Below are 16699 nucleotides of genomic sequence, written 5' to 3' on the forward strand. Positions count from 1 at the left end.
GATTTAAAGCCGAGCTTTGAATATTGGAACATGGCTCAACCAAATGCAAAATAAGGATTAAAACAAGGTTAGCCAAGGAATGCACTAACAAAGAGATGAACATGCAAGCAGATGCACACAAATAATTCAAAAAATATGAAAAAATGTGCTTAATAAGCAGCCTATAACCTCAACCTAAGAATACATACAAGAGTAGTAACCTTAATAGGGAGCCAAAGTAGCCGATGAAATAGTGAGGGCCTCAACACAAAAGTGCTCAGATTTGGAAATGCAGCTGAAAATGCTCAGGTTTGGAAACACTCATCTTATGGTCAGAAAATTCGTTCTTGCAAAAGACATGTGTTGGAAACAATCCAGCACCTTAAGCTAGCAATGAAAAGGATTGGCCAAACCTACAAAGAACGGGCTCAAGAAAATTCAGATGAAAAGGATCAAGGCCTAACATAGCATGCTCGAGGACTAGCACATGCCGATAAAAATCTTAACTCTGTTGATGAAGATATCTGCAAGTATTAAAACACAAAAATTAGGCCCGCAGGCCACATACATGTGCGCAAAGACACACGAAACCTCACTAAAAGTCCAAATATTGTAGATTAAGGGCTGAGGGGCACATTGCAAGCACACCTCAAAACCGAAGGTCGTTGCAGATTTGCAGCCTACTTCATGCCACCCACCACAGGTTTGTGCACTGTTCGAGCAACTTCTCCCGCTCAAAGTGAGGGCAAGGGGGAATATGTAGACTTTGCTAGGCAGTGACCTTGAATGCATGCTTCTGTGGAAGCCGAGTGACAAAACGCTCAGTTGGAAGCGGATGAAGAGCACCATGGGCTACTAGTAGCTTGAATGCAATGTTCTTAGATTTTCTATCTTGTTAATGAGAATACAGCCTTAAGGATTTCATCTTTCTCCCTAACAAGCGTCATTACATGCTTCTTACACGCAAGGCAACACCAGCAAAATGCATACTACAGTAAGGGTTTTCCAGGGACAGTAGAGGGAGCTCCATGCTGTAGTAGAAGCTCCATGCTCTAGTGCTTTTGGCTTGCCACTTGAGAGCATGCACTGCCAAGCAAACAGGGCTAGCGAAGGAAGGGACGAGCTGTAAAGAGAGACGTAGGGCAAGGCCTGATAGGAGAAGAGAAAGCAACGAAGCATGTAAGAAATGATGGCCCTATATGTTTTACAATAAATCTCTTGTCATCCACACCCTCTTGAAACCCTATTCACCTACCAACATTGGATCCGTTCAATTTGGCAACATTTTCCAACAACCAACACTTATGACTCTCTCTTGAGTGTTCACAGCATGCGCCAATCTCTATGGCCTTTGCCCTTTGGGCAGGCCAAATGAGACCCCCTTTGGGGAAGGTAAAAAAGGGGAACCATCACTAAGGTCTCACCCCTTTGGGGAACTTCTATCACCTCAAGTTTCAACCCATAAAAGAACTTCTCAAAATGAAAAAGGATTTGTGGAGCCACCCATTATGCTAAGTCTTTATCATTTAACCTCAAAGGCTTTCAACGTTTCATGGTTTCAAAGGAAGCCCAATATCATTTTCTTGGTAAATGAGCATTCACTTCATATTTCAAAACTCAATACCTGTTGTCCATCATTCCATCTTCATTTAAATGAGTGCCCACCATCTTATTTCAACCAATCACCATTTTTGGCCTATCAAAAAATGTTTGAAAATACAACTCCACCTTTTTTCTATTTTAGTCAGCAAAAAGAGAAGGCATCTCTATAGCCTTTGCCCTTTGGGCAGGCCAAAAAAGCAAGCAAAGCACTAGTGATATCGCTAGTGTTTGCTCTTTTTTTCCCCTTCAAAAGACTCTCTCTCTCTCTCTCTCTCTCTCTCTCTCTCTGTCTTTTCTCGAATGTAGAAACCTCGCATCTCGCACACACGTCATCTCGAGCTCTCACTAACCATATCCTTTTGGTGTGCCTTCTCTCTTTGTCTCTTCCCCAAAACCAATTACCATCTCTCTCTCTCTCTCTCTCTCTCTCTCTCTCTCTCTCTCTCTCTCTCTCGTCCGCACCTCTCACTTTGCAGCGGCTAGTAGGCATTGCCGTACTTCGTCAAGGAATCTATCCGACGTTACAGCTTTCACAGTGAAACAAATAAGTTTAATTTTATGCTCGCTCTTAGTGTCACTCATGGATGTATGTTTGATAGGGTCAAGTTGAAATGGTTTTGTTTTGTTTTTTGTGTTAAATTGAAGTGTTAGCTAAACCAATAATATCAAGTTATGTATTTTATTTTGTATAATGGAATGATTGAGTCGAGGATGCCGATGTTTCTCCTTCAAGTCAAAATGAGAGAGAGAGAGAGAGAGAGGGGGGGGGGGGGGGGGGGGGGGGAGACAAAGAGAGAAGTACAAGGTAGAGAAAGCTGAAAGGGAAAGAGTAAGAGAGAGTTAGAGAGTGAGAGGGAGGGGGAGAGGGGAGTTAGAGGATAGAGGGAGGGAGAAGGAGAGAAAGACTGAGAGACGGACGAGAGAGAGAGAGAGAGAGAGAGAGAGAGAGAGAGAGAGAGAGAGGGTGGTAGGGGATATGGAGAGAGAAAAAGGACCTTGAGGAAGGCAGAAGGAGACGGAGCACGAGTGATTGGAGGAGGAAATGGAGGAAAGTAGGGCGGCTAGAGGACATGGAGGGAGAGAGTGGACGAGAGGGAGCATGTTGAAAGAGGAGGCCGAGGAGGAGGAGGAAGCACATGGGCGGCGAGAGAAGGAAGGGGAGGTAGGGAGGGTGGCCCTCAAAAAAAAAAAGCTCGCTCGGTTGAGCTTGCTCGAAGACCTAACTCAGCTATGTCAAGCATTGTCAAGGGACGCCAGTTGGGACAGGTCATCTTTGACTCCTCTCTTATGCATCAATTTTATTACTCCCATGTTGATGGCACAGGGAAGGCCCGTGTGTTCTAGGGATTCCTCCCGAATTGCTAGCAAAAAGGGCGCTAGGAATTCTTTGAAACTCCTGTAATAATTCTGAAGGAAGACCATCCAACCCTGGAGTTTTATTCGGTTTGAGGCTTTCTATAGCTTGGAAGATGTCTGATATGTAGAGGGGTGCTTCAACATCAACGACCTCTTGGGCCGGGACGACTTTAGACCTGCAAGATAGGGTTTCAATGTGCACTTCAACGACTTCCAGTGTTAAGGACTCCGGAGGACTAAACAGGGAGGCAAAATCTCCTCGTACAAATTAAGGTTCTGTGTATCAGACTCTATGGGAGTTGAGGCTTTAAAAAGGGGAATCCGATCTCTTGCATTCTTCTTGCAGAGAGATTTAAACATCTCCTTGAAGGTTTGTCAACCTTCCTAGCCCACCATTGCTTTAAAAAGACTGAGGAGTGCTTGAGAATAACTTTCTCTTGTTTCCTGAGCTGGCTACGAAGTGTTGAGATGAGGTTTTGAGTTTTAGTAGAGGGAGGGGAGGCTTCTAGGCTAGCCAGGTCTTCATACAATTTATCCCTTCGCTTCGGGCGTATTAAGGTGACCTTCTTTCTAAAGTGAATGAGTTTGCTTTGGGTGTCCACGATGTCTCGACTCCAAGCTCTTGCTGGAGACTGGTGAGCTTTGAAGGCAAGAGTCCAGATGAGCGCGACGGTCACCTGCACTATTGGTAACTTGGACAAAGATGGATCTGTATGAAACCAGCTATTTCTTATCTTGGAGTCTTTGTCATCCAAGGCGAGAAGTAGGGGGTAATGATCAGAAATGCATGTGTTGTATCTAGCCTTGCCCTTGACTCGTGTAAACGAGTGAATTCTCCTATAGTCCCAACATCCCACAACTGGTGCTCGAGCTTGAGAGTCTCCCAAGCTTCCTGTTCAGCTCCTCTAACAGTGATGCCTTTAGAGAGAACCTGTCCTCCAAAGACTCTACCATATTGAAATCGCTGACTATGATAAGGGGTTCTTGGAGGCCGGCCAGAGCTTTCCAGATTTTGGTACGATCAGGCATTGACCCTCCTGTGTAAACCCCTACCAACCTTGCATTGAACACCAATTATGAACAAATTGAAGAGCGAGGTTGCTACTTCTGTACTCCTCAGGAACATCTAGGACACAACCGCCTTAACCATGGGTGTGGGTGCCCTGGATTTGTTTTAAGTGAAGCCACTAGGTGGTGAATAAGTATTTTTTGAAGCCCCAAAACTCACAATTGTGAGTGATATTGTAATTATTAGCGTTAAACAAACCAAGCACAAAACAAAAACCCGACGCGCGCTGAAGGCAACTTTTCTCTCTCCACGTCTGCTGCTGCACTACAGCCTCCTCCTCGACCACTGAACGATCGGAGACGCAGCGGCGCCCCCTCGCTCATGCACTCTGGTACACATGCAGTCTCATGGTTATTTTGAACAAGTTTTGGTGCCAGTAGGAGCTGCTACGACTTACTGTCTTTCGCTTCAAGCAGCGCAGGCAAGCTCGTCACTCACACACACACACACACACACACACACACACACACACACACACACACACACACGTGTATGTAGTGATCTGGTCTCTGGATTTATCAAGGAAGTGACGGCAAGGGATTAAGATTCGTCATTTCTCGTAGGTTGCAGGAAGAGCTTGCCACGTTTCCTGCGCAACATTGCGATGGAGCTCTGTACTTGGCTGCCTTGCAGTCTCTTCAAGCTCTCTAGCTGCAGGTCAGGTATGTTGCTTCCTTCCATTGTTATAGTAAGTCAGCCATTTTTTGACAAGGCACAATGCACGCAGCGAGAACAGATGCAACCTATTTGAACATGTGGAAGGCTATTGATTTAGGAATAATGCCTCCCCTTCAATACCCTTATGGACAAAGACAAGTACAGGGAGTAAGATTTTGAACTCAGAGGAGGTGGTTGGAGGACAAAAGAAAGCTAATCTTGCCATTGTGGGGTGGGGAGTAACATGTTACAGGTAGCAATAAGAGATACAAATCTCCCACTAGTGATCAATGAAGACCCGAGATGATACTTTGGACAGCATCAATAGTCACATGTCTTCAATCGTTTTGCCATGTAAAGAATCTCTTGCTTCAAAGTCTGTATCTCGTTCATGTGTTGTTGCATGTGGGTTGACTTGGATGGTCGCATGTTCTTCAATTGCACTTACAATGTTGCAACATGCTTCACTGGGGATACAGATGGGGCACATCTAAGAGATTAGAAAAGATAGAGCAATGACACAATCAAAATCCTTTTTGGATCCTTGTAGTATTGGATGTGATTGGTCATCTATGATTCCTTTGTGTGAATGGTGAACGCTTTCTTAGAATGGATAGCAAGAGAGAGATATGTATGTAAATAGAGAGAATTCTCAATGTAGGTCAGGCTTACCTATTTGGAGAGAGAAAGATCTAATAAAGAGAATGATAGATTAGTTTTATTTATCTATATATATATATATATATATATATATATAATCGAGAGAGAGAGAGAGAGAGAGAGAGAGAGAGAGAGAGAGAGAGAGAGAGAGAGAGAGAGAGAGAGAGAGAGAAACACTCCGTTCGACAACATGCTTTAGAGGCCATTTGTAACAAACTTGGACACCCCAAGTCAAGATTCTACCGTGACACAGCAGAGATTCACTTCAAACTTATTCACAATTCACAATAAAGTTGACACGGCCCGGCGTAGTTCCGTGCCAAGAGGTATTGGTCCCAAAGATTGGCACGCCTTTCATATTTCTTTTTATATTAATCTTTGATCAAAGTACAACTCCCGCAGGTGCTCGCTCTCAGACTTTGCGTCCAGATGCTCTGCACAGTTTGCCCCCTTGGTTCATTATAAAGGTTACAAAGGGATGCTAAAAGGAGAGCCCCAAAAGCTTCAAACTCAAAAGCAATAATTCCCAAAAGCAACTGTTTCCAAAATTTGTAGTAAAAGTAGTCAAAATCATCCAGCGTAATTTCCAAAAATCCGTCGTAAGCATGTCACCGAAAATTGTGGAGCTCCGTACAGCTTGCCACGTAAGCCTGTCGGCACGTTTTCCGGGACATGCTGCCATGTCAGCCTGTCGGCGCATTACCCCGTTAGCCTGCCACGTCAGCTGTGTGTGTTCGAGGGCTGTTGCCACGTCACGAGTTTGTGACATACCCCCTTCTTGAAAGAATTGTAATTGCCCTCGATTACGCCTGTAAAACAGACAGAGGCTATAAACTGTCTTAGTAGACACTGACTGTTAGTACCGACGCACTAGACACAACACATCTAGCACTTGTACAAATCGACAGTCACATCACCGGACATCACATGACATCACATGACAAATCGCATTCAAATTCATTCCAAATCTCAGACCATGATTAATGGACAACGTATTTAGTAATCGCATCTAGATCCAGTTGGGACCTCACAGATTGCCGATTAACTAATCCTTATTGCAATCATGTCTATAGAGATTTATGAGACCGAAATGTTGCAATCATTTCGTCTTTTAGTTCCTGCACTCAAACAAGTCAAGTACAAATCAAACAGTGTCATTTTTGGGAATTCCAGTTCATAAAGTCATACAGCAGAATACTGTCAGCCCAACAGTATCCCTGAAACCCAAAGGGACATCAGTGAGGTCCCAACAGTATCAAAAATCGGGGTAATCCGTTGACAAAGGAGCGGAGTGACTTCCCACTTGTGCAAGCCCGTTGCACGGGCTCTATCGGAGTAGACTATGCTAAACCGAATGCTTCAAGGTAAAGTTCCAAAATCTGAGGAGTATCTGCTAGGTTCTCCTCCTCCATCCACTTCGCATCCAATGCAGGATAGTTCTTGAATTTATCAAGAACCGCCTAATCACTTTACCCTTAATCTTTCTATCTATGTGTGCCAATATCTGTTCTGGAACGAGTATCTCCTCGCTTTCCCCCACTTCGGGTTGCTCATTTGGCTCCCCATCATCGGGCACATCGCCTTTAAAAGGCTTCAATAGACTCACATGAAAAGCATTGTGAATCTTTCAAGTATCGGGCAGCTTCAGTCTAAAGGAGACATCATTTATCTTTTCTTTTATGTGGAAGGGCCATATTATCTTATGCTAAGCTTTGGAAAAAGCCGCTCCTTTCCTTTTTGTTTTCTTATGCGTGCCTTCTCAAAACGTAAGAGCACCCAATCGTCCTTTAATTTGAAATCGCGACGATGTTGATCTGCTGCCTTCTTATGTCTTTCTTGAGATTTCTCTAACGCCTTCCGGACCTTGGCAAAAGCAGTGTCCAAGTCCTCGTGTACCCGATGTTGATCTGCTGCCTTCTTATGTCTTTCTTGAGATTTCTCTAAAGCCTTCCGGACCTTGGCAAAAGCAGTGTCCAAGTCCAATCTTATCCTGGGTCTGGGGAATGTTGTGATCTACCAGTTGATTCCCTTTTTCCTCTCTTTCCTTGTGCCCTGGGACCTACGAGTAGTGTCTTATGCTTCCTTGTCCATTGGCACGTAAAAGTCAATCATCGAAACCCTAAGACGCACTATCATGTGATTCCTCTTTCTCTGGAATCCTTTGATGAACTTGCATATGGTTTCCTTAGTTCGTCGGAACCCTCTGATTCGCCAGAATCCTGTGTTGAGCTATCATCTGGTTCCCTTGATTCATTCTCTTCACTGGAAGACTCTTGCCTTTTTGATACTATCCTGCCCGTCGCATAAGTCAATGAGCCGGCATGCATTCCAAATCGTTGCTTAGTCATGTTCCATGGAGTCAGACTTCTGGTTTAAAGCATAGTCTTGAATTTCTTTAGCAAATCATAGCAAAACCGCTCAATCTGGTCTTTCAAAAGAATCTTCGACAAGTATCCCAAATCTCCGGTAGTATGTATCCAATGTATCTTTCTCAGTCATTTGCAAGTGATGCCAAGGCATGATGACATCTCTTGCATATTCATCGTTCTTTTCAAGTAAGATGTCGCCTTTCGCTCTTTGGAATGTTTAGAGAACCATGCTTCAGAGAAGGCGACGTCAAACTGTTGTTTAACTCAAGGGCTCGATGGGTGTTCTGGCCTGACTCCCTTCCTTGAACTCCTTGGTTCTCTTGTTGATCTGGTCATTGTCAAAAGAGGACAACCTCTCCTCCTTTAAACGGCTAGATGGCCTTCTTTGCCTTCTAGACTTTGTGTCAAAAATTGTCTTTAAAAGAATCTTGTCTTAGGTGCTTAGAAATTGAAGAAGCTTCTTAGCACCCTTGAACACTTCAAATGGCGTTTTTCTTGTGTGTCGTTGTAGGGAAACTCCACCAAGGGCAAATACTTTTCCCATGTAGTCTTCTGATCCAAAGAAGAAGACTTCAACAAATCCAGTACGACTGAATTCGCAATCTCAAATTGCCCATCTGTCTGCGGGTGGAAAGATGACAAGAACTGCAACCGCGTGTCAATGTTCTCCCAAATAGCCTTCCAAAACAAACTCGTGAATCGAGGATCTGTGTCAGAGACTATTGTCTTAGCATGCCATGTAATCTGAAAATCTGTGAAATGAATAGTCTCGCTAAATGATCCGGCTTGACTGTTTTCTTCACTGGAATGAAGTGAGCTTGCTTGCTAAATCTGTCGATGACAGTCCAAATGCCATCATGCCCACTCTGTGTCTTCGGGAGATAAAAAAATGAAATCCATAGCAATACTTTCCCAGGGGCGGGTGGGAATGGGTAAAGGCTGTAACAATCCCTGTGCTTTATGCCTGTCAAACTTGATCTTCTGGCATACCAAGCAACTGCGTACAAAGTCGTCCACATCCTTCTTGAGTCTCGGCCAAAAGAAGTAACGAGCCACACTTTTCAAGGTGGTGTCAATGCCGCAGTGACCCGTAAAAGGTGGACAATGACATTCAGTTAGAACCATTTCCCTCAACGGCTGTGTAACGCACAACGTCGTTTTCTTCATCAAGTAGCCATCCTGTATGGAATATCCTGCTACTACCTCCCTATTCTGTATTCGAGTGAATACTTGGATCTGTGGCGTACTGATCGACCATGTCCTCGAAGCTTCTATGATGAATCGCGGAAACAGCCAAGACTAACGGCTTCTGGGACAAAGCATCTGGCACCAAGTTCTTCTGTCCCTGTACATGGACAATCTGGAAGTGAAACTGTGACAAGATATAGCCCATCGCATCTGCTTTTCCGAAAGGTGCTTCTGTGACAAGAAGTAGCGTAAACTCTGATGATCAGTGAAGACCGTAAAATCGGCTCCAAGTAGGTAATGTTGCCACTGAGTAAGAGCATGAATAACCGCCAAAAGCTCTTTCTCATAAATCTGTGCTGTCAATTCCGACCTTGAAAACAATCGGCTCTCATAGGCAATGACATGGCCTTCTTGCATTAAGACCGCACCGAGACTACGACCACAAGCATCACAATATACTTCGAATGACTTTTGCAAATCCGGCAAAGTCAATACTGGTCTCGTAGTCAATTTCTCTTTCGATATCTGAAAGGCAGTCACCTCTGTGGGTCCCCACGAGAAAGGGACTCCTTTTTGTGTCAGAATGTGCAAAGGGGAAGCTACCTCTGCAAACTTTCGAATGAACTGCCGATAGTAAGAACACAAGCCCAAGAAGCTTCTAACTTCATGAACATTCTTTAAATCTGGCCAATCACGTATAGTGTCAATCTTGGCCGGGTCCATCTGTACTGTTGCTGCTGAGACGATGTGTCCCAAAAAGTGTATCTCCGGCAAGAAAAATTCACTCTTTTTCACATATATAAGCAATTTATGCTTCCACAGTGTCTGAAAAATCCACAAATGATCGATATTCTGTGAAAATCCAAAAAGTCGTCCTGAAAGCTGTTTGTAGACGTCTCCATGAGTAAATACAGATCTAATGATAATCACTTCTTCATATCAATTTGGCAAGTAGAATTTTGAAGTCTATCGAGTATATCATTGGTCCTTGTAATGTGGAAATCTGTTTTGGTTCATTGTTTCTTTATCTTGACCTCGGTTAACGCTGTAAGGTGGCCGGCTCGGTTGTATACTACCACGAATCAATCATGTGATCTTCACGAGACGTAGAGGAGGTAACTTGCTTTGTACGCCTTCAGAGAAATAGTCAGCCTCTATTGCAGAAAAATCTTGTCTTTCTTTTCGAGGTCAAACATATTTGCATCATTCAGTTCTCTCAAGAAAAATCGAGTAAAGAAACTGAATTTCGTTAAGTACAATCTCTTTGCCCTTCATTTGTCAAAGTCGCTTTCTCAACCACGGCGTTGTTCTTGCGGTACCAAGGGATTTTGAGGAGGACGTCACAACCTTCCTACGGGCATTATGTAGAAGTCCTCGTGCCCTAAATACCCCTGACATTGCAAACGAATTTTGCCAATGATTGGTGTAATGGCAACATCCCGTCCGGGGGCCGCTAGAACTGCCTCCGCTTGTGGTCTCAGCCTGTCGGGCGTAATTCCCAGTCGAGCCGCCAATTCAAGAAGTTGGCCTTGGCTCCTCCATCAAAGAAAATTGAGGGCTTCTTATCTTTCACTTTGCCCCAAGAGCGACAAAGTTTTGTACTTTCGTTAATCAGATTCGGGTCGGGCCCCACGCAATGTGGTACTAGTTCTGCTTTCATCTTTCCTTTTCTTCCGCACTCGGTTGCTGTTCCGTTACTCTCGAATTTATCTTCTGGTGGTCCTTTGGTTCATCTTCTTTTCAAGAGTTCTTGTCCATGTCTTTCTGCGAGTACAGGTTTTGCTTTTCTGCACTCGTCTGTCATTTCGGCTTTCCTCTCTACCTGAGAGGAGAAGCAATGGCTACATGCCATCTCGAGTAAATCTTATCAATCGGTTAATTCTTTAGGTGTCTCGCCAATCTCAGGTCCCTGGAGTACTTAATCAATCTGTTCACACATATGCCAATCTGCACTTGACGTTTGTACTCCATTCTGACAAACTTGTCCGTGGAAAAAAAATTGCCCAAATCTTCATTCTTTTCTCCAGTTTCCACGTCAAATCTTCAACTTTTCTTTGCCTTCCCACTGAGACGTGTCATCTCTGTCAAATTATTCACGAGAACCCATGTGTAATATGGGATTCTTCATGGCTTTATGCCCTGTAAGACAAAGCGATGAAGACGGTAGCGCGCTCGATGCGCCATGTATGAAGGGTGGGAGTGGCTGATAAGTCCGGGGTCGGGGCACGAAGATTCTTTTCCAAAAGCTGTGCGCATTGCAAAAAGGATTGGATCCTCCGTAGAAGAAGAATCTTTCTGTGCTCTGATACCATTGTAACAAACTTGAACACCCCAAGTGAAGATTCTACCGCGACACAGCAGAGATTCACTTCAAACTTATTCACAATTCACAATAAAGCCGACACGGCCAGGCGTAGTTTCATGCCAAGAGGTATTGGCCCCAAAGACTGGTGCCCCTGTCGGTATTTCTTTTTATATTAATCTTTGATCAAAGTACAACTCCCGCGCGTGCTCGCTCTCAGACTCTGCGTCCAGATGCTCTGCAGAGTGAGCCCCCTTGGGTTCATTATAAAGGTTACAAAGGAATTTAAAAGCAGAGCCCCAAAAGCTTCAAACTCAAAAGCAGTAGTTCCCAAAAGCAATTGTTTTCAAAATCTGCAGAAAAAGCAGTCAAAATCAGCCAGCGTAATTTTTGTAAATACGTACGATGCCACGTCAGCATGTCAACGGAAATGGCGGAGCTCCGTACGGCCTGCCACGTCAGCTTGTATGCGCGTTTGCCAGGACCTGCTGCCATGTCAGCTTGTCGGCGCATTACCCGCTGGCCTGCCACGTCAGTAGTGTGTGTCCGAGGGCCTGTTGCCACATCACTAGTTTGTGACACCATTCATTCTTGGTTCGGTGCTGTCGAAGAGAATCTTTTTCCAACACATTTTTCTTGCATGTACATGTGCAATGAACTGGTTGGATGAGTTGCAATGCTTCTGTCTGCTTGTTCTCCTGTATGTCCGGCATGGGAGTTCCCATCAGGAGTGGAGTAATCAATCTATTGCAAAAGCTCTTGCTGGCTCACACTCTTATGTGAGCAAATGGTTGTTTGTAGCTCGCTCCTTTTGACTTGGGTTTTGAGTCAAGCCGCTTTCACCAGACAAAGTTATGATGGCAAGGACCCATAGTATTAGTAACGGTGTCCTATATTAGAGAGAGAGAGAGAGAGAGAGAGAGAGAGAGAGAGAGAGAGAGAGAGAGAGAGAGAGAGAGAGAGAGAATGTCAGGTGCAGCGGAACTAAAATGGTGACAAGATCTATACTTTACAGTTCCACAAATCTTTACTTCTTTCCTTGCTTGAATGTGTGCTACTTAGCACGAGTGATTGTTCCTTTTATTTCCTTGTAGAGAGAGAATGAGAGAGAGAGGTAGAGATGTATAGAGGGGGGAAAGAGAGACAAAAGAAGAATGACACCCAATGGGGTGCCCAACCAACCCCTCAAGGGCCCCCCACACCGTTGCTGATGGGGTACTTGCTTTTGATTGCGTAAATGGAATGTACACACATGCAAGACCTCAATGCAAACTCTATTGACTTGAATGGGGATGGTCGTTGCGGTAATTCTTCAAAATGAAGCACCTCCGGGGCTGATTTGATACACCTTTGGATCCGTCTCGATGAGGGGTTGCTGAAGGCCACCAAGGGGTAGAAGCATGGGAGTTTTCTGACAATAAGTCATAATTCTGTGACCCATTTGGCGAACTGACTGGATTGACACGTTCCTCTAACCTAGACCTACATGCTCGTCATGTCAGATGCCCATTGAAGTGTAATAACATCTGTCAAAGCGCTTGTATAAACCATTTATGCAAGAGGGTTCCAAAACTGGAAAAACTAATCTTATGGACTCATCCGAACATGCAGGTCGTGCAAACAAGCTCATAAAATTGCCGGTACTAATCCTCCGAGGATTCTAGACACTCCTATCTAGGGATAGGTGGAAAATTGGCTCTGGAAGTTGATGAAGCATGTCCATGTGGCACACAAAGCCATGTGCACTTGACATCCTTTCCTGCTTAAGGTGAGGTATTGGTAACAATGATGTCCTCCACGAATACTTTTGAGAGAGGCTCCCCTGGGTGATGGGGAAATGTCCAAAAGACAGGGAAGGCTGGCCGGTAACCAACAAGGGAATCTTTGATCCAAGAGGCAGTCCATTGGCTGCACGTAGATATATCATCACCATTGCTGGCCCAACTCGGATGGTGTGAACCAAACTGCAAATCGAATGGATGCTCGTAGGGCGAATGGTTGGCTATGGAAACGTTAGTGCCAAAGAAGGTTATCGGCTAGCCTCTGCTGCCCCTACGCAGGAAGATTGACAAGAGCAACGTTGAATGGGAGATGAAGATGGATGTGTCCTTTGGAATGCCCACGAACCATGGCAAGTTCTATGTATGATGTCTTATGAAACTGCCAAGTAATATAGAGGCTCCTCTTGGGACTTAGACTAGATTGTCGTATGATGGAAGCTCTAGATGAATCATCGTCTCTGCAACGGATGTGGTTGTGAATGTAGGCTCTCGATGCCTACGAACTCTTGCGGTGGTTGTCTTGGATTGGAACCCTTAGGCTCAGGATTGATGGCTCCTGATTGCTAAGAAGATGCAGACGGTGTGGACCCGTTGTGTTGCCAAAGATGTGTACTGATTGATGACGATGCAATGCCTCTTCTGGAATGATGGAATTCTCCAAGAAGACGGGAGAGATGGTTGTGCAAACAATGCCAAGACTCCAAAGCTAATAGGTTGATCTAAATGGCGCCTTCCTTTGTCATCATAGGCCGCTAACAAATCCTGATACTCGCAATCATCTTCATGTTTCCAATGCATGTCTTCAATGATGCATCTCTATCATGTCGAAGAATTTATGATTGCAAATATCCATGCTAAAATTTCTTATGTCGAGGTGGTCGAGCGCGCAGACCAAGTCAACTACCCTCTTGCAAGTGCACCTAATGGGGCCCCAACCAACCCTCTTAAGGGCCCCCCACACCGTTACTGATGGCATATTTGCTTTTGATTGCGTAAATGGAATGTACACACATTCAAGACCTCAATGCAAACTGGTAACTCTTCAAAATGAAGCACCTCCGAGTATGATTTTGTCATAATAATCAATATCTAATTCTCCTAAATGATTTTCTCATGTTAAACTGATCATTTAATATGGGGAAGTGCCAGGGGAGAAAAAGCTAGAAATTGGTTAAGCTAGCAGACTGGCCACAGTAGGGATCCAAAGGAGGGAAATAGGGATCCAAAGGGGGGGCCATCTGTAAAAGAGCCATGTGCAACAATGGGCTTAAAAGACCCTTAGGTTCAACCCATTAAGACTTCCAAAATGCTAAGGTTCCAAAATTCAAAGGTTGTGTCCAAAGGTCAAACATTGGGGGAATTGGATGCTTTGTGTGTGTCCCAAAAAGTCTTTGTCAATCCCTACATAGGAGGGGGCAAGCCTTGCAAGTAGGGGATGAGAGAGAAACTCACACACACACACACAAGCTCCCTTTACACAAAGGGAATGAGGGACACATGTCAGCTCCCTAGCCCAGATGCTCACAAGGTGTACTTAAATCCTATTGGATGACCTTGGAGGTGGACCAATGAGAATTAGGCTAGAGTAAATCTAGTTTAATTAATTTAAAAACACTTAATAAAAGAACCAATGGGAATTAAGCTCTCTAGAAGACTATTGGACAGTCTCCCAAGGGGTCCAATGAGCATTCAACAGCCCAATGGCTTGCCTGATTCCTATTGGCCAGGAGGCAAAGGGGTCCAATGAGAGTTTAGTTGCATTTATTAATTACCTAAAGCTCTGACAAAAGGGGAAAGGGGAACACATGTCAGAAGGCTATTACTTATACTGCTTAATTCCCATTGGCTAAGCCTGGGGAGGTCCAATAGGACTGTAGCAAGAGCAAATTGGAAGGGGGGTCGACCAAGAGAGAGAGAGGGCTGATTTTTGCAAGGCATTATCACACGCACACTCACACACTCTCATGTGTGGAGTAAGAAGACTCTCTCTCCTTCTCAAGCTTTAATGGAAAGCTTATCACCTACTCCAAGCTTGTGAGAAGGAAGGCCTACACCAACAACTCTTGGCTTTGTGATGCAAATCCAACCCTAAGTTGCACAGTACGTCATACGGTGTACGTATAATACGCCTTAAACGGGCGTATTATACGACACCCATTTTTTTAAGGCGTATTATACGACACCCATTTTTATTCGGCCGTATTATACGGTGCAACATCAGCAAAAGCACCGTATCGTATAATTTCTTAGCAATTCGATCGAAATATTATTACGATCAAAATATTAATTCGATCGAAATAATACTTACATCGAAATATTAATTGGATCGAAATAAGTTTGTTTATATACGCTGAAACGGACTGTTTTGCTCATTCCATTGATCTCTCTTCTCTCATCTCACCTATAGGTGAGCCTTACAAAACGAAGAAAAATCTAAAAATGTTAGTTTAAATATGCATATTTTTTCTAGTGAAAATTTAGAGCTTGTATATATTTGTTTTTATAGGCTTTGGAGTTTTGAGTTACCTGCTTTGTGTGAAGTATATCTTACACTGAGAGGTAAGTTAAGTAAGATAGTTAATGATTACTTGACTTGTGTAGAGGAAACTCACACTTGAAGGTGATTCAAGGTAGTTAAAGTTAGCGGTTATTTGCTTTGTGTTGAACTATGTTCACACTTAGAAGTAACTTTAGTTAAATAGTTAAATTAAGAGTTACTTATTGTGTGTTCAACTATGTTCACACCTGGAAGTAACTTACGTTAGATTTATCTAATGATTGACTGTTATGTATAAAACTCACACTACAGACAATTTAGGTAGATTAAATAATAATCTCTCTCTTTGTGTAGAGGTATTCTCACACCTAGAAGATATTTACAAGTAGTGAATTTTGATTGCTTGCCATGTGTAGAGTTACACTCACACTTGGAGGCAATTTAGATAGGTCTTTTAAAAATATCTTGCTTTGTGTAGAGTTTACTCACACTTGAAAGTTATTGAGATAGATTAAGCGATTTATTTATTATGATTCATGTGTAAAGTGAAAGCTCACACTTAAAAAAATTATTTTTGGTATTTATAATTTAAAGAAGTTGAAAACGTTGATGAATAGAGTAATGTAAATGGTATTAAGAGTTTGATTTTAGATGTGCGTTTAGTAACTAGTTCTGTTTGAGTTTGCAGATCTGAAGAAGACGGTGAAAGGATACGAGTTGAACTACGTAGATGAATTGGTTAGTGGGAAGAATACATCAAAGCTGAGGTGTAAGACTTGTGGCCATAATTTTAATGGAAATGCTCATAGGATAAAAGAATATGTTTTCAAAATCCCTGGAAACGTGTTAGCTTGCAAATATCCCCCAAAAGGTATTGCTGAAAAATTTCTCGAGTGGACGCTCAAGGCAAAGAGAATTCTTGAGGACAAAAAAAAGGGAGGTCCCAAAATGATGGCTCCATCCATGGCTAGGGACATCGAGATGACGCTCGAGAATGATCAAAACCCTCACTCGACCCCTACTACAGGTCAAGGAACAAGTCAAGGAGGGTGCCATTCATCCTTTGCTGGGAATTGTAGCTCTAATCCTACCGGAAGCTCAACTGCTAACATAAGCCGAAGTGAAGCATGGACTGGAGGAGAATTTGCACCAAGTGATCCTACTTTGCAACAGGCATTTGAGAAACAATGGCTGCTTGAACTCCATTTGTTGCATGTGGAATTCCTTTTAATGTCATTC

The 16699-nt window shown here is 43.6% G+C and overlaps 1 protein-coding gene across 7 annotated transcripts in view; it reads left to right on the forward strand.

The window, feature by feature from the left end:
* The first annotated feature begins 4196 nt into the window (after positions 1-4196).
* Positions 4197-16699, forward strand: part of LOC147417776 (uncharacterized) — a 35299-nt gene continuing 22796 nt past the window's right edge. The window contains exons 1-3 of one of the 7 annotated variants that reach the window (XM_086507325.1): positions 4197-4427; positions 4570-4663; positions 16149-16198. In XM_086507325.1, coding sequence (XP_086363451.1) covers positions 4344-4427; positions 4570-4663; positions 16149-16198 — 228 coding nt within the window. In that variant the 5' untranslated portion in view covers positions 4197-4343. Of the gene's footprint in view, positions 4428-4569; positions 4669-4774; positions 5018-16148; positions 16199-16699 lie in introns of those variants that run through there. The other 6 variants (XM_086507326.1, XM_086507329.1, XM_086507330.1 and 3 more) reach the window with 6 other exon arrangements.

Source organism: Adiantum capillus-veneris, chromosome 30 (assembly GCF_014529385.1).
Source record: "Adiantum capillus-veneris isolate H3 chromosome 30, ASM1452938v2, whole genome shotgun sequence".
Taxonomy (NCBI): Eukaryota; Viridiplantae; Streptophyta; class Polypodiopsida; order Polypodiales; family Pteridaceae; genus Adiantum; species Adiantum capillus-veneris.